We start from the raw sequence: 24748 nt of genomic DNA, 5'->3' as shown, positions 1-24748 counted from the left end.
TATCTATATTGATTCTACTTGATCTTAGTGCAGCATTCGATACCATTGATCATTGTACGTTACTCTCCTGTCTTGAGTATGTTTTTGGTGTTTCTGAGATTGCTCTGAACTGGTTCAAGTCTCTTATCTCTCTACCGTAAACAATTTGTTGTACTGGGGGGTTCAAGATCTGAAGTCGGAGTTGTGAAATCAGGTGTTCCTCAAGGATCAATACTTGGTCCATTACTATTTAGTCTGTATATATTTCCCCTTGGTCAGCTTTTAAGGTCGCTTGGTCTTAACTTTCATTTTTATGCTGATGACACACAGATATATGTACATTCAAAATCAGATGTAAATGTTGATATCTCTACTCTGTCTCAATGTATCTCTGAGGTAAAGAAGTGGATGTCTGAGAATTTTCTCTGCCTAAACAGTGATAAGACCGAAGTCATGCTTATTGGTTCACCACATCAGTTACGTAGAATGGAGCCGCCATCCTTACAGGTGGATGACTCCATTGTACAGTTTAAAGACAAATTAAAAAATCTGGGGGTGATATTTGATCCCAACCTAACGTTCAACTTACAGGTTAGAAACACTGTTAAAGTATCTTTCTTTCACCTCAGAAACATTGCCAGATTGCGTCCAATGTTAACTTTTACTGTGACAGAAAAGCTAATTAACACATTTGTCTTTTCTCGCATTGACTATTGTAACTCCTTGCTGGCTGGAATTCCCAAGACTACTCTCAACAAATTACAGTTGGTACAAAATTGCGCTGCAAGCATCTTGACTAGAACCAGTGCAAGACAGCATATTACACCTATTCTTAAATCACTGCACTGGCTGCCAGTTAAATTCCGTATTGATTTTAAAGTTTTACTACTGACTTACAAAGCATTAAATAATTTGGCACCTCAGTATCTGACTGACCTATTGACACCCTACACCCCAGTTCGAGATCTTAGATCCGTCAATGCTGGTCTTTTAACCGTCCCTGTAACTCGCCTGAGATCTATGGGTGATAGGGCTTTTTCAAATCTTGCACCTAAACTCTGGAATTCCTTGCCTGTAGAGATACGAAATGCAGAATCATTGTACATTTTTAAATCCAGTTTAAAAACATTCTTTTTTAGGGAAGCTTTTATGTCATTTTATTTTGTTAAGTTGCTTTTAGTTGTATTTTTGAAATTGTTGTTATATTCTGTTGTGATTTTATGTTCTTATGTACAGCGCTTTGAGAAGCTGCTTTTAATGGCGCTATATAAAATAAAGTTATTATTATTATAAATCAGAGCTCCTCATTAGTTAAAGGGGATGTTTAATGCAATTTCATGCATTCTGACTTATTTACACTGTTAAAGAGTTGGATTCTCATGCTAAACATGGCCAAAGTTTCAAAAAACGAGTTTGAATGTATGATGGAGTATTTCTTTGCCAAATGAGTTTCGGAAAGCTCTTTTTTCGAGTATGGCCCTGTATGACATCATAAAGGGTGGAATTCCTTGTATGGGCACTTCTCCTGGAGGAGTGCATGCACACATCAACTAGAGCAAGAGCAAGCCCATCAACATGCTTTGTTCAGGTTATGGAATTAATTGGCAGCGCTGTACACGACTTGCTCAAGAAAGATTTGTCATTTTGTTTTTAGACCACAAAATCAACAATGTCACCAAAGAAGTGTGTTTTTGGTTGTGAGGGAAAGATAACCTTGTTCATCTTCCCAAAGAAGGCACCGGGATGCGACCGCAAAGGACACTTTCACTTTCGCGATAAAAGTGGCAGGGCCACCCCCCACCCCCCGTGCACGCCACTGTCTAGGGATACTCAAGATTTAAATTGAATTAATATTACTCATTTACTCCTGTGTAGTTATTCATTAATGACAGAACAGAATTCTAAAGTGTTACCGTATTTCATTTGGATAAAGCTAAATTTGTTATAAAATAGTAATTTTTGTCAAGTTTAGATTTTCTTTTTTAAATGTTAAATGTTTAGTCTTCTGGCTCAACTAATTGGTAAATAGTCTCAAACTGTATAAAGCAGCATTCCCTCACAAGCCTATGCGTTAGAAAGAGTGTGTTATCTATCTGTCTAACTTCAGGATGAGGGACACAAAAATGAGGACAAAATAATAAGTTTCCAGCACATTCTGTACATTCCAGTACATTCTATACAGCAATCCACCATTTTGTCAATATATCTGTCAATATTCTAAGGGAATCTTGTTTTTTTGCAAGAAGATCAAATAATAATTTGTAAATAAATCAGTCATGTTAATGAATCAAATAACAAATCCACTGTGGAGGAGCACTGTGAACACATTAAGATTTTTGTAAAATTAGGGATATTTATTGCCTTTTTGGCCTCTCTGTCATACTAGGAAAATCATTTATTTATTAGGGGGAAAAACAGAAGACATTGTTACCAGCTCCCAAGACTCCATAAGCAAGGTGAGGAGGTACGGTGATCTTCCTTCGCTCGTTTACACACATGCCCTGAACTCCTTTATCCAAACCTGGAATGACTTTAGATTCCACACCCACCTGCCCCACGAATGGAAAACCCTTATCCAGACTGAGAGAGAGAGAGAGAGAGAGAGAGAGAGAGAGAGAGAGAAAACCTTTAGAAACTTTTAGAAAAAGAAAAAAAAAACAACTTTTATTACATTTTCAAATTCAATGTAAAAAAAAAAAAAAAAAAAAAAAAACAGCAAAAATTACATCATCAAAACCATCATGAAAAAAAAGGGGGGGAGGGGATGATTACAAAGAAAAAAATATTCACTTTCCTAGACAGCACACACAGAGCTTCGCAATAACATTAAAGTGCCCCTATGATGCTTTTCAGATATTACCTTTTATGTAGTTAGGTTTATAAACTAGTTTTGGCCACTAGAGGCCTTCATTGTGTTACATTTCAGTTCCCCACCATTGTATCATGTGCTATTGTTTTCACCTGTGCCTCATTTCCTGTGAGTGTATTTAAGGGGCTGTTTACACAACACCATTTTCAACTAAAAACGGAAAAATATGCGTTTTGGCCGTTCATTTACACGACAATGGCGTTTCGGTGGCCTGAAACCGCAAACTTTTGAAAACGGGTTTCCAAGTGGAAGTTTTTGAAAATGGTCTCCGTGTAAACAACAAAAACACGAACAAAAAATCTGTGAAAATGACAACGTCATGAACACATGTTCAGTCTATAGTGTTTCATCGCCATCTAATGGCCTGCCAGCAGAATACATCGTTTTTAGTAATTTTCATGGATTCGTATGAATGGGGATCGTTTTGACAATGTTGTCGTCTGTACGTGGAAAGTAAAAACTTCTCCTTTTTACCATATCATTGTCGTGTAAACGTACCCTAAGTTGTTCTGTTCCTCTGTTTTTTTGCTCAGTATTTGTTATGTTGAGACCATCCTCTCCAGTCTTTTGGTAAATCCATCTTGTGATTTTCTCTGGATTTATTTGCTCTGTTTGATTATATGATTTTTGCATTTTGTTGTCCTTATTTGGATGTTTTTTGATTTACCTTTTTGGGAAACATTTACCCTTTGATGTTTCTAGACCCTCTTTTTGATTTTTTTGTATTGACTTCTTGGAACATTTGGAGATTCTGTTTGGAATTACTTTATCATTCTTATATACATATATATATAAATTTAGTAGTTTATACTATAGCACTTACTATTCAATTCTGTATTTATATTATTAATTTTCAGGAACTACTTAGTTGTTTAATTGTATACATTTTATTGATATATTGTCCTAACCAACCCCTAACCTTAAACATAACTGTTTGTAACCCTCTTGAAATATTTAACATCATTTGTTTTAATATATACGGGGCCTTATATTCTGATTTTAAATTCATTTTTCTTGGAAAGAAAGACAATTTTCTGTGTATGTGCAAGAGTTCAATTCATTATCCGCAGCGCAGAGTGGTGCTTCACGTATGATGTGTGACCCACTTAACAAAGTGCATTAAAAGGTAAAAATTGCGCTACTAATTAGTGTGTTTATTTGTATGTTAATAATTTTAAATATTTTGAAAAATACCAGTTTACAACATCCAGCAGCACAATGAACTGTTTTTGCCCAGCTAAAAAATAAGGTGGAAAGATAATAAAACGTTGAATTCTTTCCATGGGTCTAGTCTTTGCATATGTTTGTTTTAAAGTTGGAATCAAGTCTCCTCTGTTGGAGTAGCACTGGCTAGGTGGCGCTGTCACAAAAAACTAGAAATGTGGTCCTGTAACTGTGGTCCTGAAACTGCAGCCTCCAGTACTGCAGGAATATAGTATTGGAGTTTAGTATTGGTAAGATCATGACCAGTGCTTGAAGTCTCTATTTTTATCCTTAGCGTACCGCCAGTTTTTCTTGTGTTCCAGCACTTCCGACATGTTGCACATACAGAAGCCTCCTTTCTTTAGGAACGCGTTTTGCACCGAGCATCGGCAGTACCAACACTTGTATTTTTTCACTTCAAGTGCTGATCACGACACTGGAATAGAGAGGACCATGAACTGGCATCACAAGCATAGTGACTGGAATTTAAAACTATGAAGAAATAAGGCTCAATAAACTTCTGAACAGATACAGTGATGCACTAGGAGTTGTGAGCACAATATCTCTTCTCTTTGTGCCCTGAACATTTCAATGCAGAGCACTGCACGCTGCTGTGAGTCATGTTGCTTTAAGCATATCATTCTGCACCCTGGATGTGCATAAGTGATGTGTGTCGCTCTGTATTGGAGCCTTTCATATTATGACAGTTTAACACACTGAAAGATTATTAATAATCTTTCGTCTGTCGTATCTTTCATACCTTGTTACCCCATTAAAAAAACTGTGCAATACATTTTAAACGTCTTTTAATTTATAGTATTTTTCAAAAATTGGTTTTTATAAATGTATTTTATAAGAATACAAATAGAAATTTGTTTTTTTATTGACAATTTACCATATTTAGCACTACACGCTCACTTTTATTTTTTATCCACTAAATGTTTTCTCTCTCTCTCTCTCTCTCAATGGATAGAATTTAAAAAAACTTACTTTGGTTTACAAATATTTTTTGTCATAGATTATGTAGGAACTGAGAGTGGATCAGACAGAGATGATTCGTTCAAAAAGACCGAGAAGCAGAATCCCATAGAGAGTCCAACAATCTAGGACCATAAGAGACCTGTCAATTGGGCGCCAACCCATTCTGAGCTAACTAACTAACAACTCCACAGCTTTAAAACGAAAAGCACTTGTAAGAGATGGTTCCAACATTTCAACCTAACATGTCAACTTGGGCAGTTAACCCAAGACTAATCCCTAGTGAAAAAATAGTATACTTAAGCACAATTTATTCGTATGTACTTTAGTATAACTAAATGTATTTGTGGCACGTAATAAATTGGTATACTTAAAGTCTGCTAAATTGGAACAACTAATTTTGTACTAAATGCATTTTAGTTGTCCAAAAGTGTAAGTACACTTTAAATATACTCTTGTAATTAAAATGCAGAATTTACTCAGTATAAACTTCAAATGTAGTTTGGTGACATTAGAATTGAAAAATTCAATTACACTGTAAGAGTGTTGAACATACATTAATATTATACTGATAACAAACATTTAGTGATTTTAAAACAGATTGCAATGGCATTCCAAGTAAACTTGAAGTGTACTAATGGCATCATTTTAGTGTGCTACAAATGGGCTACAATAAAGTAATCTTCATAAATAATGGCACAGCTTAAGAATTTGGCACCCCCAGTATACAAGTAACTTACTTATCCAGTGAACATCAGTGAGACAATGGGAACATATATATATATATATATATATATATATATATATATATATACGTATATATATACGTATATTGAACGTGGGAACCAGTACAGGCTGGAATCGAACCTGGGTCGCTGTCACACAAGCACACTAGCTTTATTTACCTGTTGTGCTACCACGCAGATATAGACTACACAAAACTGGGGTTGCTTTGTGTTCTCTCTATACTGTTAAAAGTACAGCTATAAGCAAAATGATTTTTTCCATTAATGACAGCACAAATTATATGGATTAAAAGACTGTGAATCACAGAGAAAATCTCAATATAGGCACAGTGTCTATGCATGAAAATAAGTGTGAAGCGGCCTGTATATGTACACAAAAGTGTACACAAAAGTGCATTAAACTTTACGCTGTAGAAGAAATAAAACCAGCAGATGCAACATTAACAATAAAATCAATTTTAATTGATAATGAAAATATTCAACGATGAATTTGATTATCGATTTGTCGCATCTGCACCCAGTGGACAGAAACCATCCTTCAGTCACGTTGCTTTACAGTGAAGAATAACACATTTCTGTGGACAAAACACATATGGAAAATAGTGGAGGACACAGAGTGAGCTGCTGCGAGAAAGGATTCAAGTTGTCAAAAATATGCGAATGCTTTACATTTATAAGCGCTTATCGAGGCTATCACTGTCATGCTTTGACAGATGAGTGTGAAGCTTAATGCCTTTGAGACGTGTTTTCCTCAGCGCAAAACTTACATTTTACGGTTATATCCTTACATATACATTTTTAGAAAATCCCACGAGTATGCCAGCGAGTCTCGTTAAACTTAACAGACTTTCATGAACTGAGCATTTGTGCATCAGACAGACAGAGCACAGTAAAATAGGAGCGCAATATAGAATATTATATTTATACATATTATATATATTCTACATGTAATACAAGTAATCATATTTATGAGAGCAGTATCAGTAATAGGAATATTGTTGGAATAGCCCATTACAGTTTAATGCCCATTACAATTGCTAACAAGCGTTTACCAATACTTAATGTACTTTTTCTAAACTCTTAACACAGCAACACCTACATCACACAATTGGCCAAATGGTTAATTTTCTGGCCAAAACCACATTTTGTTAAATAAATACAAACTGTACATTTCAAAATGCTAAAAAACCTTTTTCTACATATACTAACTCTATCAAAACATGGCGATCCCAACTCAAAATTGAATCACCCTGTCAATACACTAGCACAGTTTTCTATCCAACATTAACATGTATTAAATTTTTGTGCAATAACTGTCAAAATACTAACAGTTGATGGCATTATGGAAAAAAAACAAAAAACAACTGTATTACTTGTCATGTTTCAGTTCTAACTGAAAACTGTTTCCTTTTACTGTAAGCCATTCCACATTTTTGGTTGAGTGTATGCATTCTTGGTAACATGGCAACATGGCAACATGGCAACGGACTATCTAAAAGTGAATGAGCCATTACTTTATAGAATGTACAGTACACAAAAAAAAAAAAAAAAGAAAAGAAAGTAACAGAATTGCTCAGGGCAGCCACTGGTCAAATGGGTCCCCTATGCAGAACTTCAGTTGTCACCTCGGTTGAAATAGCTTTCTGGGGGTAGGGTGGGGTGGGGTGTTGATGGTGCCCTTAGTGGGTCATTCTCAGGAAACCATTAAAACACCACGGCGCTAATGATTTTAAATATTAAACATGTATTTTAGTAATATATAAAAACCATAATAAAGACAATATTGTTCTCTACGCTGAACAAAGAGTAATTTCAACATATAAATGAATTATTTTTGTGTTTTACTGCATTTTCAGCTGAAATTCTCATTACTGCAATGCGTCCAGGTATGTCTGAATGTATGTTGTGTTCTAATTTAAACAGAAAAAAATTAAAATATCCTAAAAAAAAAAAAAAAAATTAAATATGGTTGTTCTAATAGATATTTTCAAATGACAGAAAAAATATTAATGTATATTATATTAAAATAATAATGAAAAAATAGTGGAAAAATGAAGTGTCCATGACTGATGTTCTCATCCTCCGCAACATTTTTTAAGGACTTTATACAGACACACACACACACACTCACACACACACAGAAAATTTTAAATAAATCTTGATTTTGAATTAAGCAACACATGTGCTAGAACCTCAAAGAAGGCTACCATGTAGGCAGATCTCTTTATATTTCTCCAGTTAAAAGTTAAAAATTATCTTGTCAGACCATGTACACGACATTTTGATTATCATTACTGTAACAGGGAATTTTCCTCATTTAGAAAAACTTTAAATAAACAATTTTCTGTGAAAAAAAAAAAAAGTACTTCATTAATGTCTAATTATGTACATTGAATAAAAGTATCATCATGGCTTCTCTGAATTTAACAAAAACATGCTAAGGTACATCATCCTCCGCAACACCATTCTCACTTGCCGCAACAATTTAAGGCCAGTTGCTGTAGAGAGAACTTCTGTTTCGTTAATGAGAATTTAATCATACAGGCTATTTTTTAAAATATGAGTTATTACAGGTTTTTTTTCAAGTGCTAACATACTTTTGTCCAATCTGTAGACACATTTTCAAAACTCTAAACACAATTAGCACAATATCCGTCTGTTGTGGCCATACCTTTAACACAATTTATGTCATTTTCACACAAAATGCAGTCAATTAACACATTTCTAAAATGGTTAAATTTTCTTTTCATACAAGCTTACCCCATACCAAAATCATGGATCTTTCTGATCTTATTTACAAATGCTTAAACACAGCAGGTCAGAAATGAAGACCTAATGTTCCAATCTTTAAATATAGAATAAAACTTCTACTTTTGCAACAGCAGCAGCTCAAAAGTATTGATAAAATTATATAAAACAAATACTGAAACAATTGATAAGCATTTTAATTAGCAGATCACTGAAAATTTCAGAAATAGCAGATTCAAATTTCAGTTGGAGGCACAGTCAGGTGTTGAAGTTCTTTTCATTACATGGACATACAGTAAAATAGGACTGTTTAAATATTTTTTGTTCAGTGTGGGTGCAGAACAACACAGAGGAGCAGAGAGAGAAAAAAAATAGTGTCTGAGTAAATGAGAGGAATAGATGAAGGAGGAGAGGAGTAGTTGGATCAGAACAAGGGAGAGAAGAGGTATGGAGAGGAGGAAGATTATGTACTGGATTGTGCATCTGTGGATTTCCCCTTACACATGTAGAACCTATGAAAGCTTATTTCTGCCATGGAATAGAAAAAAAAAAAAAAAAAAGTAATTGTGACTATTTATCTCACAATTCTGTTTTTTTTTTTTTTTTTTTTTTTCTCTCTCAATTCCTAGATTATATCTCACAATTGTAAGATGTAAACTCACAATTGCATGAAAAAAATAAAATAAAATAGAATTGTGAGATAAATGTCACAATTACCGTTTACACTTTTTTTATTCTTAATTATTCAATAATAACCAAAGGCCATGTATGTTGGATTTGTTGTTGATCAATGGCTTACATGTAAGCATTCTACTTTTACTGCAGTAAAAATAAACTGAATTTTATTGTTTGCAGGTAGAACTGAAACATGTCGAGTAATGCAGCCTCGCTGACAGATATTTGTAGAGCTGCGGGCTGGGCGACACCTAACACGTTCGCTAGATTCTATAGCCTTCGTGCTACCTGTTCCATTTGCCACATGTTTACCATAGCTCTCTCTGTCAGCGACGAGGGATTTACATGTCATAAATGTAGGGAAATAGTCAGGCTGACAGAGAGAATCTCAGAATTAGAGACACGCATCCAAACTTTAATCGAGGATAGTAAGAATGCAAGGGCTTCAGATACTGTTTTGGATGCGACTAGCTTAGTGAACTCTGTACATTGTTCGGTTCCGGCTGTAGAGCCCGCGCAGCAGGGCACTTGGGTAACGGTGAGGCGGCCTAGCTGCGGAAAACACCACTCTTCCGTTCCAATAAGAACATCAAACAGGTTCTCCCCACTCAGTGATACACCCACTGAGAATCCTGTTGAAAGTGCCCTAGTTATTGGCGATTCTATCACACGGAACGTGAAAATAGAGACACCAGCCACCATAGTCACATGTTTGCCGGTAGCCAGAGCACCTGACATCAAAGCAAATTTAAAAGTGCTGGCTAATGCTAATCGTAAATACTCTAAGATTATTATTCACGTCGGCACTAATGATGTTCGACTTCGCCAGTCGGAGATCACTAAAATTAACATTAAAGAGGTGTGTGAACTCGCTCTGGCCCCCTTCCTAGATAGTTAGCAGATTATCATCACTCAATGGCTGGCTGTCTAAGTGGTGTCCGCAAAATAATATAGGTTTCATAGACAATTGGAAAAGTTTTTGGGGCAGACCTGACCTGTTGAAAAGAGATGGTATTCATCCCTCCCGGGATGGTGCTGCTCTTCTCTCTAGTAATATGGCACATAGTCTTAGAACTGAAACATGACAAACTGGGGCCCAAGTCAGGAAGCAGACAGACTGGCTAAACCGACCGTCTGCTAGCTGCCTCACGTTACAGAAGTCAGAAAATTCAGATAACTCCCAACACATAGAAACTCTTACACCTAGATATTTTCAAATAGAGACTGTGTCTGTACCCCGAATTAGTAAAAACAAAAAACTTCCAAACTCATTTAATGGTAAAAAATTTAATTGATGTTCAACAAATAAAAAATAGAGATAATAATGCTAAACAAATGATAAAACTCGGGATGTTAAATATTAGATCCCTTTCTTCAAAATCACTTATTGTTAATGATATTATCAAAGATAATAATCTAGATGTGCTGTGTTTGACAGAAACTTGGCTAAAACCGGACGATTACATTACTTTAAATGAGTCTAGTCCTCAAGGTTATGATTATCGACACAATGCCCGTCAGAAAGGCAAAGGGGGAGGTGTTGCTGTAATCTATAGTAATATTTACAGTATTAGTCAAAAGTCTTTCAAATATAATTCCTTCTAAGTAATGGTACTTTACGTCACATTATGTAGGTTGACATTTGTGCTGGCTACTGTATACAGGCCACCAGGACACCATACAGACTTTATCAAAGAATTTGCAGATTTTCTGTCGGAGTTAGTATTGGCTGCAGATAAAGTCCTTGTTGTTGGTGATTTTAATATCCATGTAGATAATAAGAAAGACGCATTAGGATTGGCATTTGCAGATATTCTAAACTCTATTGGTGTTAGACAACATGTGTCAGGACCTACTCATTGTCGTAATCATACTTTAGATCTAATATTGTCACATGGAATCGATATTGATGCTGTTGAAATTCTGCAGCAGAGTGACGACATCTCAGATCATTATCTAGTCTCGTGTATACTACATTTAGTCAAGGCGGCTAAACTGCCTCCATGCCATAAATATGGTAGAACCATCACTTCTACCACTGAAGATCGCTTTATAAATAATCTTCCTGATCAGTTTCATCGCCTTAGCATACCAGAAAGCTTAGAAGACCTCAATGGTGTAACAGAAACTATTGCCTCTGTCTTTTCCAGCACATTAGACTCAGTTGCTCCTTTGCGCTTAAAAAAGATTAAGGAAATTAATCCAATGCCATGGTATAATGAGCACACTCGGGCCCTAAAGTTAGCAGCCAGAAAAATGGAGCGCAGCTGGAAGAAAACAAAACTAGAAGTATTTTGCATTTCGTGGAGAGAGAGAATGATTGAGTACAGAAAGGCCTTAAAATCTGCTAGATCTGCTTATTTTTCAAAACTTTTAGAAGAAAATAAACACAACCCTAGGTATTTATTTGATACAGTGGCTAAATTAACAAGAAATAAAGCTTCAACTTCTGATGTTTCCAAAGAGCACAGCAGTAATGACTTTATGAACTTCTTTACTTGCAAGATTGATAATATTAGAGAAAAAATTATAACCATGCAACCGTCTATTACAGTATCGCGTCAGATAGTGCATTGTAGTGTCCCTGAGGAAAAATTCAATTCATTTACTGCTTTAGGAGAGGAAGAATTGTCTAAACTTGTTAAATCATCAAAATCAACAACATGTATGTTAGACCCTATACCGACTAAGCTATTGAAAGAAATGCTTCCAGAGGTTATAGATCCTCTTCTTAATATCGTCAATTCATCTTTATCACTAGGATACGTAGCAAAAACTTTTAAGCTGGCTATTATTAAACCTCTTATTAAAAAACCACAACTTGATCCTAGAGAATTAGTCAATTACAGGCCGATCTCAAATCTCACTTTTCTGTCAAAAATACTAGAAAAGGTAGTATCATCACAACTATGTTCCTTTTTAGAAAGAAATAGTATCTGTGAGGATTTCCAGTCAGGATTTAGACTGTACCATAGTACTGAGACTGCTCTCATTAGAGTTACTAATGATTTGCTCTTATCATCAGATCGTGGTTGTATCTCTCTATTAGTGTTACTGGATCTTAGTGCTGCATTTGACACTATTGATCACAATATTCTTTTAAATAGACTCGAAAATTATGTTGGCATTAGTGGAATTGCATTGTCATGGTTCAAATCATACTTATCTGACCGTTATCAGTCTGTAGTAGTAAACGAAGAGATGTCATATCGATCACAAGTTCAATATGGAGTACCGCAAGGCTCAGTACTAGGACCATTGCTGTTCACTCTGTACATGCTACCCTTGGGAGATATCATTAGGAAGCATGGCGTTAGTTTTCACTGTTACGCTGATGATACTCAGCTCTATATTTCTTCGAGCCCTGACGAAACTTACCAATTCACAAAATTAACAGAATGCATAGCTGATATAAAAAATTGGATGACCAGTAATTTCCTACTACTAAATTCAGAAAAAACAGAGATTCTAATTTTTGGACCAAAAACTTCTTCACGTAATAACCTAGAATACTGTCTAACACTTGATGGCTGCTCTGTTAAGTCTTCGTCGTCTCTTAGGAACCTGGGTGTGCTCTTTGATACCAATCTTTCATTTGAAGGCCATGTTACTAGCATCTGTAAAACCGCATTCTTCCATCTTAAAAATATATCTAAACTACGACATATGCTCTCAATGAAAAATGCAGAACAGTTAGTTCATGCGTTCATGACCTCAAGGCTAGATTACTGTAACGCTCTACTGGGTGGTTGTTCTGCTCGCCTGATAAATAAACTACAGCTCGTACAAAATGCAGCAGCTAGAGTTCTTACTAGAACTAGGAAGTATGACCATATTAGCCCAGTTCTGTCAACACTGCATTGGCTTCCTGTTAAACATCGTATAGATTTTAAAATCTTGCTAATTACTTACAAAGCACTAAATGGTTTAGCTCCCCAGTACCTGAGTGAGCTCCTAATTCATTATAGTCCTTCACGTCTATTGCGATCTCAGAATTCAGGCCAGCTGATAATACCTAGAATATCAAAATCAACCGCAGGCGGTAGATCCTTCTCCTATTTGGCACCTAAACTCTGGAACAATCTTCCTAGCATTGTTCGGGAAGCAGACACACTCTGTCAGTTTAAATCTAGACTAAAAACGCATTTCTTTAACCTGGCATACACATGACACATTACCAATTTATATTTTCAAATCTGTTAAAGGATTATTAGGCTGCATAAATTAGGTCAGCCGGAACCGGGAACACTTCCTATAACACCTGATGTACTCATTACATCAGAAGAAGAATGGCATCTACGCTAATATTAGTCTTTCTGGTTATCCCGAGGTTCACCGTAGTCAACCGGATCCAGACCGTATCCAGGTGAGACCAAGGACCTGCGCCTTGACACGACCACAACGCAGCCCTGAAGTATCAGCAGAGATTGAGTCAACTAGATCAGTTCCTCAACAGCCGTGATGAATACAATCCTCAATTGGATGGAACTGGAATAAATACTTTGAATGTTGCGATCCTGTCGGACTTATGATAGCTACCTGAATCGTAACAAAGCACTGTTGGCCAGAGGAGAGCTGGCCCCCGACTAAGCCTGGTTTCTCCCAAGGTTTTTTTTTTTTCTCCATTTAAACACCTATTTGCCACTTGTCTGCCACCTGATGTCACCTGATGGAGTTTGGGTTCCTTGCCACTGTCGCCTTTGGCTTGCTTAGTTGGGGACACTTGACATTTGACTTGACATTTGATATTCAACAGTGCTTTGATCTGCCTGCATTGAAACTATTCTTTTAAGAGCTGCTGTACAGCCAAATAATGTACCAGTTATCAATGTAAAGCTGCTTTGACACAATCTACATTGTAAAAAGCACTATATAAATAAAGGTGACTTGACTTGACTTGACTTGTTGAGCCAGTCTCCTCCCGTGTTCTCACCTCAGGTCAGAGGCACGGAGAGGCCTTAGTACTTCCCCAGTACTTCCATATGTAGTACAGCCCTACGGGGTTAGTCCATATGTACTTCACCACATAACTCCTTTAGGGAAGGATGTGGCTTCTGCAGCATTCCTTTCCAGTGAGAGGGTACGCTTTCCCAGTGTTATCCAATAGTCTCACTGAGTGGGTTTTTTGGGGAACAGCAGTGATCGACACTCTCTGTGTTAGCCCTGTCCCACCGTCCTTAGGCAAGGGGGTACAGGAGGCTTGCAACAGAGCGCTGGAAGGGGGCAGCTCCTGTGGCGCTTTGGTAGGGATTCCTATTCTGAATGGGAACGTCTTGGTTACAAAGGTAACCCTCATTCCCTGAAGGAGGAAACGGAGACGTACGTCCTGTCACCACAGCTGCTGTACCCCGCTGATGCTGCCGCCTAACCTGTTCGGCTCCTCAGCGAAAACCTGAAGATGCAACGCACCTGCTGCTCATTAAATACCCGCACTGCGAGGAGAGCAGCTGCTGCATATGATTGCATGCCAATGTGCATTGGCTCGTTTAGTTACACTCAAAGCAGATTGGCCTCTCTAGTGAGATTCCTATACGTCGGTCTGTCCGACATACGTCTCCGTTCCCTCCTTCAGGGAACGAGGGTTACCTTTGTAACCGAGACGTTATTTATAGGGCTGCCCTCGACTAAAGATTTTTCTGGTTGACTAGTAGTCATTCATTTTAAGCGATTAGTTGACTAATCGCACATTTATTAATAAACCTTATAAATCTTAATAAAGAGTCTTTGATGTCTATAGCCTAATCAGCACTCAAACGCATGCATAAAGCTTGCCACAGCGCACCGGCAGGAGTAATGACAATGAATGCGTCGGGAGAAAACAGCAAGGAGACTGCTTTAACATTTTAATAATTGATAAACTAGTGTTTTCTGTATTTTCGGCTGCAGTGATGAAATCGACTATGCTGACTCATCATCTCTGCAGTAGTGGACACACCTATATCCTATATGGATTACATAACCTGAGAATATTTATTTTCCATTTGAATTGGTTAATTTAAAAGTAGACATTTTGCTTTCTATAGATATATTTTTCATGTCTGTGAGGTAAGTTTATATGGAGTTTTGGTTCTTTTTTTTTGCACACAACTTTTGTTGTTATTGTAAGTGCACGCAAATAAAAGTAGACTCTTTACAGATTCAAAAGATATATTACTCTTATCTGTATGACCAAAAATGATGGAGTATTTTAAGTGCAAGTGATCGCACCAGCGCCTCCATGCAGTCATGCAGTGTGCTACATTTCAGGTTTCACACTATGCACAAACACTTAAATAGCCTACATTTTTCTAGGTTAACGTTACAACGAGTGGCTATATAAAGTTGCTACTACTTACATGTTTCAGATGATAAGCCATATTTGAGGGTGATGAGTGACTAATAAAATTTTGGTCAAATAAGCCTCATCGACTAACGGTTAGTCGACTATTAGGGGGCAGTCCTAGTTATTTACCTACTACTGTTTGCTTGAATCAGTGACTTTAGGGTTCATGATGTCACCAACCCGGGAAGAAGCTCGATGTAGTACCTACCAGCCATCTTCTATGACAATTGGGTTAAAAATGGTATTTTAATGGTCTCACAAAAAAGAGGTCTTGTTAAACGGTGTTGATATTAAAGATAGCAAATGCCATAATACATTTTTTCAGACATTTGATTCATTGTCCTGCAACATTTCAGCATAAATACTTTTTACCATTTTGAGAATATTAATTTGGGATTAATTTGGACTTATAACAACAAATACTGTATCAATAATAAAGTTAATGAAATATACTTTAAAATAATACATAATTTATCCAATAAACCAGTTCCTAAAAAGATATAAAAATGATCTTTCTGAGTCTTGTGTTTTCTGTAAAATGGATACTGAAACTATTTTACATCTTTTTTTTTTTTCTTTTTTTTTTTTTTGAATGTATGTATGTATGTTAAATTCTTTTGGATTGATGTGGAATATTTATTTAATATGTTAATTGGAATCAAAATTAATATATAGAGAAAAGAGATGTTATTTTTTATTTTTTATGATGACACAAAAGGTATAGACAAGAGTCATGTGTTTATGTTAAATCTTATAATATTGCTTGGTAAATTTTATATACACAAATGTAAATGGCCTGAAAGGATACCCAATATCATGCATTTCAAGGCTGACATGAAGATTTATTTTGAAACCTTACAAGGACTCTCAAACCACAAAGCAATCAGAACTATGGACATTTACAAATAATTAAATTCCTCTTCTGCACCCTTTTCTGTTTTTTTTTTCTCTTTCTTTTTTCCATCCTCTTTAATATGTGAAAATATTTTTCTCTAATATCTTTGATATGAATGTTATCCCCAGAGCACTATATCTGTTGAATTTTTATTTATTTATTTTTTTTTTTTTTTTTATAGTTGTATAATTTTGGAAATAAAATTTATTTAAAAAGGGAGTAGGCATACCTTCCAGCCGTTTGTTGTAGTCCTTAAAAAGCGATTTCTGTAAAATAAAATATCCCTTTGCATTGAACTTTGAGTGTCATAACTTTGCAACTTTGCAGATGTTGTTTATGCTCAAACAGCAACATTGCCCACTAACTAAAGTTTAAAGTTTAAAAAGTGAAATAATATTTAAGGATACTCCGCAATAAGTTATCTAAGTCTTGCTGACCTTGTTCGTTCGACACCTAGGCCAACAGGTTTTTTTTGTTGTTGTTTTTGTTGTTGTTTTTGTTTGTGCCACGGCCACGCAATCATTATAACTAGCTATAATTACTGCGTACCCACTTACCTCAGTTTTAGGATTTTTTTAGCATATAAATTATTGCATATAAAGTTCACTCACCTCGAGTCAAACTTCCGTCCATCCTTGAATGTGCCGTTATACTGATACCGAACATAGTCTCCGACCTGAACCTCTCTCGAACAGTGTGTTGGTATCAAGTATCGATCAATTATCACATCTTCTAACTGACCATATACAACATGTATGAGAGTGAGGAAAAAAGTGAGAACTGGTGTTATCGCCATTTAAGATGAGAGGATGAGAAGCTGCAGCGTTGTTTTTAGTTTTTATCGATGATATACAGCGGTATTTTGCAAAAGAAACTGACACAAAGATAAACCTTGCGTTTTATGATAAAATACAGCAAACGGTGACAAATAATAATTAGCTATAAGAATTGCATAATCTAGCTGTCATACTGAAACATGTGAAATTCTGTAGAAACACGCGGAAAATAACTTGAAAGAAGTTTTTGTTCACGTAGGCTGTGTTACTGTACTGCGTGTCAGAATCCATAGAACGCACTGCTGCAACAATCGCGCGGTCCTAAACTCCATCCGATTACGCACTCCCAAATTTTGGGCTTTAGCTATATTATCTATCCCCACAGGGGAAGAAAAAATGTTCAACAAACAATACAAAATAATAATAATAATAATAATAATAATAATAATAATAATAATAAACAAAAACAAACAAACAAAAAAAAAAAAACAATTCATACCCAATCCAAGAAACATTTATAAAATAAAAAAATTCTGAGGTAGGCCTACAACATAGTATTTTCTGACAAGACATGCAGAGAAAACATAGGCTACATATCTCTAAAACATTTCTTGCAATATCTCAAAAAATACTACTACTCTTTATTAGCTCTAGATATTTTAAAATTAATTTCATTGAAGAGTGAGGAGAATTTAAGAATTAAAATGTAAGCTATATATGCCACATAACATGACAATATTCTCCATGTGCTGGAACACACCCTAGTGAAAAGAAGAACCTACACCAAAATGTATTCAAAATGGGCTACATTTATTTCATACTAGGTAGGCTATACTATGCATTAGCATATTTACTTACATATCCCTTTAGACTTACTAATATAAATATTATTAAACTTTATTTTTTATAGCACTTCTTTATTGCACAATGCACATTTCTTAATATTAAGCCTAAACATGTTTTAATAATTGTTTTAATTAGTAAGGATAGTATGATCACTGTATATAATATCAGTCTTTAAATGCAAGATATTTAAAGGGTAGGCTACCTAAAGTATACTTGCAATAGTTCCATTTTAGCACTTAATAAAATATAGGCTACTATAAATATAATTAAGTATATCTTTAGTTGGACCCCAGCACTACTTCCAGATAACTAAAGTGCATTAAGTACAAAATTAGATGTTCCAATTTAGCAGACTTTAAGTATATCAATTTAGTATACCAAAAGTACAATTTTTAGGGTATTTACATTAAGTACATAAATATGTAAATTGATTTGTAGTATACTTAGCGTTTTTCAAATACATTTTGGTATATTTATTTTTCACTAGGGACAGTATTTCCTTGATATTAATAGACGTGGTCATTTTTATAGATTGAAGCTTAATAGACTGACCCAATCTTTTAAATTATAGGTTAATGATCCAATCACTAACGGGTTAAAAGTAAAAATACTTATTTATGTGGAAAGCAAAAGAAGACGATGAGCTGGTCTGCAATGGCGTTTAGGAACTGACTATTAGGCTACGTAAAATCGACGGGCTTTTAGACCCAGATTAACAGTCCTTCAGTCCAGACCTGGCTTTGTGAGGCATACAGAGTTTTCCATCAAACTCTTTCAACCCAAGGGCCACAGTATACGTGCATCCTGACATGAATCTCCGCTCTCCATCATTACATAGGGATCGGCGCCTACACTGAGGAACAGAAGAATGGCCCAAACAAGACTACTATGTTTATTCGTGTTTTTCAGTACTGCACATCTTTTGTCTACTGCGAAGGCTCAGTATGAAAAATACAGTTTCAAAAGCTTTCCCCCGAACGACCTCATGCCACTGGAGTCTGCGTACGGGCACGCGTTAGAGCTGTACGCTTCTCAGGACTGGAAACAGAGTGTTAAATATCTAGAGCTAAGCCTGCGGCTTCATCGGCTGCTGAAGGACAGTGAAGCGTATTGCAGTCAGAACTGCAGCGCTGTGGGCCGAGAATATGAGGAGAATAGCACGGACACTGCCCTCCTGATCATGGGACACATCATAATGCGAGCCGCATGCCTGAAAAGGTGCAAAACAAACTTTCCTGTGTTTTCTAAATCATATCCTAAACGAGAAACTTTGGGTGCTTTTGAACAGAGGATACCCTACCGGTACCTTCAGTATGTCTATTACCAGGTAAGATTTTTTGTTAATTAAATTGAGATAAACCAGAAGGTTCCTACTATAAGTTTAGACAGCTTTGTTGGTGTTGGTTTGTGGCTTAACAGTATACATACGACTTTAATTGTCCACCGAAAATGTACAACAATAGGCTACTGAATTCCTTATTGTTATAGGCCTAATCACTTTGAATAACCGCAGCCCATCGAATTGTTTATAGGAAACTGAGTCTCTCGATAAACACTAATGCATTTTTGATTTATTCGCCTCAATTGGTGCCTTTTATTGACTATAGTAAGTCCTTGTCGACACATGCCACGTCCACGCAGGACATGCTTCCTATAATCGTAACACAACCACGCCATTGTAAAAATATATGCCTTCATAGCTGCTGTTTAACTACAAAACATATTTTGTTTCAGTGTTAATTATTATGATTTTTAATTAATTTAAATGTAACTTTTTATAATACAAGACATTTAAATATTTAGAATAATATTCAAGTAATTCAGATTCGAATGACAAATAAAAGGAAACCGGGAAGAAGATTAAAAACAGGCAAAGAGGATTACTAAAAGCAAGATATATTTAACCCTCGTGCACTGTTGCGGGTCAATTTGATTTTTGAGTTGTCGGAAACATCAGTTAACCTTTGTTGTTTTTCTTGGAATTTTGTGATTTTTTTTTTTTCTCATTTAGGTTCATAAACATGTATGCAGTTTCAACATGGTGATGTGTTTTGACATATACACATTAAATTTTGGTTCCTTTGGTGATGTTCGCGGGTCAATTTGACCCGCATGTTTTAATGTTCTAAAACTGTACAGACCCAAAATAATAATATGTCTTAGTTATATTTTGTTAATTTAGTTTTTTACTAACCTATGAAGTTAAAAAAAAAAAAAAAAAAAAAAAGGAGCTTTTCCTCACTTATTTCAATACAAAAAATATTTTGTCAGCCACACATGGTAAAAATGAGCTATCATTTATTTTTTCAATCTATCTGAAATACTATCTAACCTACATTGTTTTTCTTGAAATTTTGTGACTTTCTCATTTAGGGCCATAGACATGCATGCAAAGTTTCAACACACTGATGTGTTGTGAAATGTGCATACAGAAATTTTATAAGTTAGTACTGTTCGTGGGTCAATTTGACCCATAAAGACAGCCATTCAAAAGCAACTGTACAGACCCAAAATACAAAACACTTCTGTGTTGTATGTCAGTACTCCTCAACTCTAGTACTGAAGTGCCAGTGTCTTACTGAGTTTAACAGCTTTTTATTTTCAAAGTTTGTGAAAATATGAAGTTGTTTTACCTGTTAATTGTCTGTCCCACTTTTTGAGCTTAGATATGAAAATGACTTTTACATCTTAAATTGTTAAAAATCTTGACTTAAGAGCACAGACTTAAGTTTGGTATCTTTTTAAAGGGAACATTTCTCAGATTATTGTATAAGTAAAAAAAAAAAGCTGCAAAAGTAAAGTTTAAAAAAAGTTAGAAGTTTGTATATGAAAATTTAAAATTTATAAAATATATATATGTTAAATTTTATATAAAATATATATTTTACAAAACATGTTCAACTCTAAAAGAAAATCAATGTTAAATATCTGAACAAGTTCTGTGCCAAATTTTAGGTTGATATCTCAAAAAAAAGAACTTTCAGTAAGATTTCTTGTGCGCAGTACCAAACTTTTTCACTCCACCGGTGATGCTTCAATTTCCATATATGGTTTGAGTGATCTGAACCATATTTTTCCATACTTTCGAAAATATTTATGAAGTAGACATCCTATTCGGAAGAAGTTTGGGCGGTAATGTTAATATTTGATTTGAATGCGATCCCTAAAACACATATAAAATATGCTATTTATCTATTGCTGTGTCATTTCTTTTGCCACCAAATATGAAAACTAGAGTCTGAAAGCTTTCAAACGATATATAGTTTGTCAAGATTACTTTAGGTTTAGACTAAGATATTATTGTTATAAATGTCTTGTAAATGTCCCACAGGTGGGGGGAGGGGCAGTGTAAAAAATAGTGGTTAAAATATTTTTATAAATCATAAACATAAACAATTTGACCCAGACCATACAGGGAGTTGCCAGAACTCAAACAGTGCATAAGGCTTAAATAAATCTATAGAGGACAGGATTTATGAATGAATATAGTATATTATAGTACAGGGAAATTCTTAATATTAATGGATATTTTAAGTATTAATGGAAGAATATGTTGCAAAAAATAAATAAATAAGCAAACCTATAGGTATGCATATGTTTTGATATGTTTTGAAATGGCACCTTTATTCATGTTTTTGCATCCTCTCTGTGCTGTCCAGCAGTGCTGGGTAGTAACTGTTCCCTTACGATACTACACTTTGTACTGTCGAACGTATTATTATTCATAAGACAAGACGCATATGGGGCAAACTCCTTTTCTCTGATTACTGAAGCCTTTTTCATTCACGCAGTGAAAACTGCATGGCCATTGGTTCATGGAGTTAGTCAATGAACCAATGACGGCGTGGCAGAGCTGTGCGAGCCAATGGTGAGCGAGCCCGGTCGAGCCTGCCAAAAGGGGCGGGGTATCGGGCTATATAAGCGGCTGCCTCACCATGGCAAATCGATTCATTCTCCTTCAGCGACGTAGATATCATCTCTTCGCTTGATCTATGAGACTTGAAGCCGCCTTCACCTGCAAGCAGCTGGAATTCGCCACTGATCAGCTCGCCGCTCTGCAGCAGTTTGATCAACTCGCCTCTCCCTGCTCGCCGCTCTCTATTCTGCTCGCTGCTCTCTAGCAGCCGCCGCCCACGAGCAGCCTGCAGCTCTCTCGCCGCTCTGATCACCCGCCTCTTCACAGCAGCCAGATCAGCTCACTGCTCTCAAGCAGCTCTGTTCCCACGCCGCTTCCAAGCAGCCTGGTCAGCGCTTCGCCCCCGAGTCGCCTGCCGCATCGAGCAAGTGCACTTCAGTGTATCCTTCTGCAACGCAGTTGCATTATTAAAGGAGCTACTTCTAAAGAGCAAATTTCTGCAACGTTGTTGCAAATGTCGCGCCACGGCTGTGGCATGTGCAGAGCCCCTCTGCACGCTGATGACAGGCACAGTGAGTGTGTGCGATGTCTGGGGAAGTCCCACACAGAAGCCGCGCTCGCTGAAATGACCTGCTCTCACTGTGAGAGTATGAGTCTGGCCTCTTTGTGCTCGCGGATCACTTTCTTTTCAGAGAGTGACTCCGCCCCTTGCGCCCTCCCGTTTTCTTCCTCCCAGAAGCCTGTGAGAAAAAAACAGCGGGGCAGAGGATCTCAGCGCTCGGATGAGAGTGAGCTCACGCCGGCTCAGGTCCCGCGTGCCTCACTCTCTCCACACAGAGAGACTTCCCCCATCCATTTCTCCCGCCCAGACCAGTGCCCCTCTGCCATCGTGAGCGACCTGGTCTCATTCGGGGGATCTGATGAAGAGCCGCTGGATGACAGCATGTCCTTGGCAGCTTCGGACGCCGAGGAGTGGTCAGTCTCGCCTCATGACCCCGCCCCCTTGCCATCTCTGGAGCCAATTGAAGCCAGGGCGTCCATCGACACAGAGCTCACCCGTGTGCTGTCAAAGACCGTTGAACAGCTCGGTTTGGAGTGGTCTGTGCCTGAGGAACCCACACGCAGCCGCTTAGATGAGTGGTTCCTGCCTGGACGCGCCAGGCACCTCCTCAGCGGTCAGCGCCCTTCTTCCCGGAGGTCCATGATGAGCTTACAAAGTAAGGGCGCCGGGCAGAAATGATACGAGAAGCTGCCTCCTTTGGATTAAGCCGTGGCCGCACACCTGTGCCCGCCCGCTGCCATTGGATGGAGGACAAAGGCCGCCCACCCATTCAAGCCCTGTCGCACTATGTTGGCCCTCGCTGGACGGGCTTACACCTCGGCCAGCCAGGCAGCTTCTGCATTGCATTCGATGGCGGTACTCCAGGTGTACCAAGTGAAGCCCCTCCGAGACCTGGACGAGGCTGGGCACGACTCAGCCACCTTTAAGGAGTTGCACAGCGCCACGGACTTGGTCCTGCGTGCCACAAAGACCACGGCTCAGGCGATGGGGCGTTCGATGGCCAGCCTGGTGCTGGAGCGCCACCTGTGGCTCAACCTACCGAGATCAAGGACGCAGACAAGGCTGTCTTCCTTGACTCGCCCGTCTCCCCCACTGGTCTCTTTGGCCCTGCCGTCGATGGGTTTGCCGAGCGCTTCACAGCTGCGCAAAAGTTGTCCCAGGCCATGCGACACTTTCTGCCGAAACGCTCCAGCTCCTCTGCTTCGAGCCACCCTAAGCCGGTGCCAGCTCAGCAGCCACCCAAAGACAAGCCGCCAACCACTCAGCCCACGTCACGACGCTCGTGCTCTGCTAAGCGCCACCCCCCTCCGAAGCGATAGGGACCTCGGCCCAAGATAGTGCTGGACCCTGCGCCTCAAAAGTCGGCCTGATGTCAAAGAAAGGAAGAGGAGGAGGTTAAGTCCCACTGCGGCCGGACCACCCTCCAAAATGCCTCGCTCAGTTTTCCTGCCACCTCGTTCAGTACCGGGTGCTCGAAAAAATGATTTTGTTGCCTGCACAGAGCATGTTCAAATGCCCTTGCAGTCCACCGCTGTTATAGCAGATACAGTAAAAAACAAACATACTCAAAAAGAGAGCAATTTTCCTCTTCCACCTCATACACGCACCACAGTCCCTCATGGCGACTTAGTGCCAGAACCAATTCAGCCCCTCGCCACACAGGCCGAGGCCTGGCAGGCCATCCCCGGAGTGTCAGATTGGATGCTGAACATAGTGAAACAAGGTTATGTACTCCTGTTTGCTCAACGGGCCCCGTTATTCAACGGAGTGGTCCAAACCTCTGTGGAAAGCAAGGTGGAACGTCCTGCGTTCCGAGGTAAATGTTATGCTGGCGAAGGGAGCCATAGAAGTGGTTCCTCCAGCACTGAGCGAGTCAGGTTTCTACAGCAGGTACTTCCTCGTTCCCAAAAAGGATGGCAGTCTTCGACCCATCCTCGATCTCAGACGTCTGAACAGGGCCCTGTTAAAGCGCTCATTCAGAATGATCACTTTGAAGTAGATCTTCCCACAAGTGCGCATGAGGGCCGTGGTCACTCCAGAGCGAGCTCTGGCCATTCAGCAGCTTGCGAAAACCTTTGCGCCCGGGGCTTCTCTGCCACTCAGAGTGTTTCAGAGGATGCTAGGTCTTATGAGTTCGAGCAGGATGTGGCAATTGGGACAATGACCAAGAGGAAGGTCGTCTTCACAGATGCCTCCAAGTTGGCTTGGGGAGCTCTGTGCGACGGACGTCCGGCCTTTGGCGCCTGGAGCGGCCCGGAAAGCAAGCTTCATATCAATCGTCTGGAAATGATGG

The 24748-nt window shown here is 38.0% G+C and overlaps 2 protein-coding genes across 8 annotated transcripts in view; one reads left to right on the top strand and one right to left on the bottom strand.

Moving 5' to 3' along the window:
- fkbp10a (FKBP prolyl isomerase 10a) overlaps positions 1–17849 on the bottom strand; it is a 225411-nt gene extending 207562 nt beyond the window's left edge. The window contains exons 1-2 of one of the 3 annotated variants that reach the window (XM_051872848.1): positions 17027–17849; positions 2411–2559 (exon numbers count right to left, since the gene is read on the bottom strand). In XM_051872848.1, coding sequence (XP_051728808.1) covers positions 2411–2559; positions 17027–17211 — 334 coding nt within the window. In that variant the 5' untranslated portion in view covers positions 17212–17849. The remainder of the gene's footprint in view (positions 1–2410; positions 2560–17026) is intronic. The other 2 variants (XM_051872847.1, XM_051872846.1) reach the window with 2 other exon arrangements.
- Positions 17850–18729: 880 nt separating this feature from the next.
- Positions 18730–24748, top strand: part of p3h4 (prolyl 3-hydroxylase family member 4 (inactive)) — a 40252-nt gene continuing 34233 nt past the window's right edge. For 3 of the 5 annotated variants that reach the window (XM_051872862.1, XM_051872861.1, XM_051872860.1), the window contains exon 1: positions 19142–19364. Coding sequence is in view for 2 of the 5 variants with exons in the window: in XM_051872859.1 (XP_051728819.1) it covers positions 18906–19364 (459 nt within the window). In the remaining 3 variants the exon portion in view is untranslated. Of the gene's footprint in view, positions 19365–24748 lie in introns of all 5 variants that reach the window. The other 2 variants (XM_051872859.1, XM_051872857.1) reach the window with 2 other exon arrangements.

The sequence above is a fragment of the Ctenopharyngodon idella genome, chromosome 19 (assembly GCF_019924925.1).
Source record: "Ctenopharyngodon idella isolate HZGC_01 chromosome 19, HZGC01, whole genome shotgun sequence".
NCBI lineage: Eukaryota > Metazoa > Chordata > Actinopteri > Cypriniformes > Xenocyprididae > Ctenopharyngodon > Ctenopharyngodon idella.
This window is presented reverse-complemented; position numbering and strand designations above follow the sequence as displayed.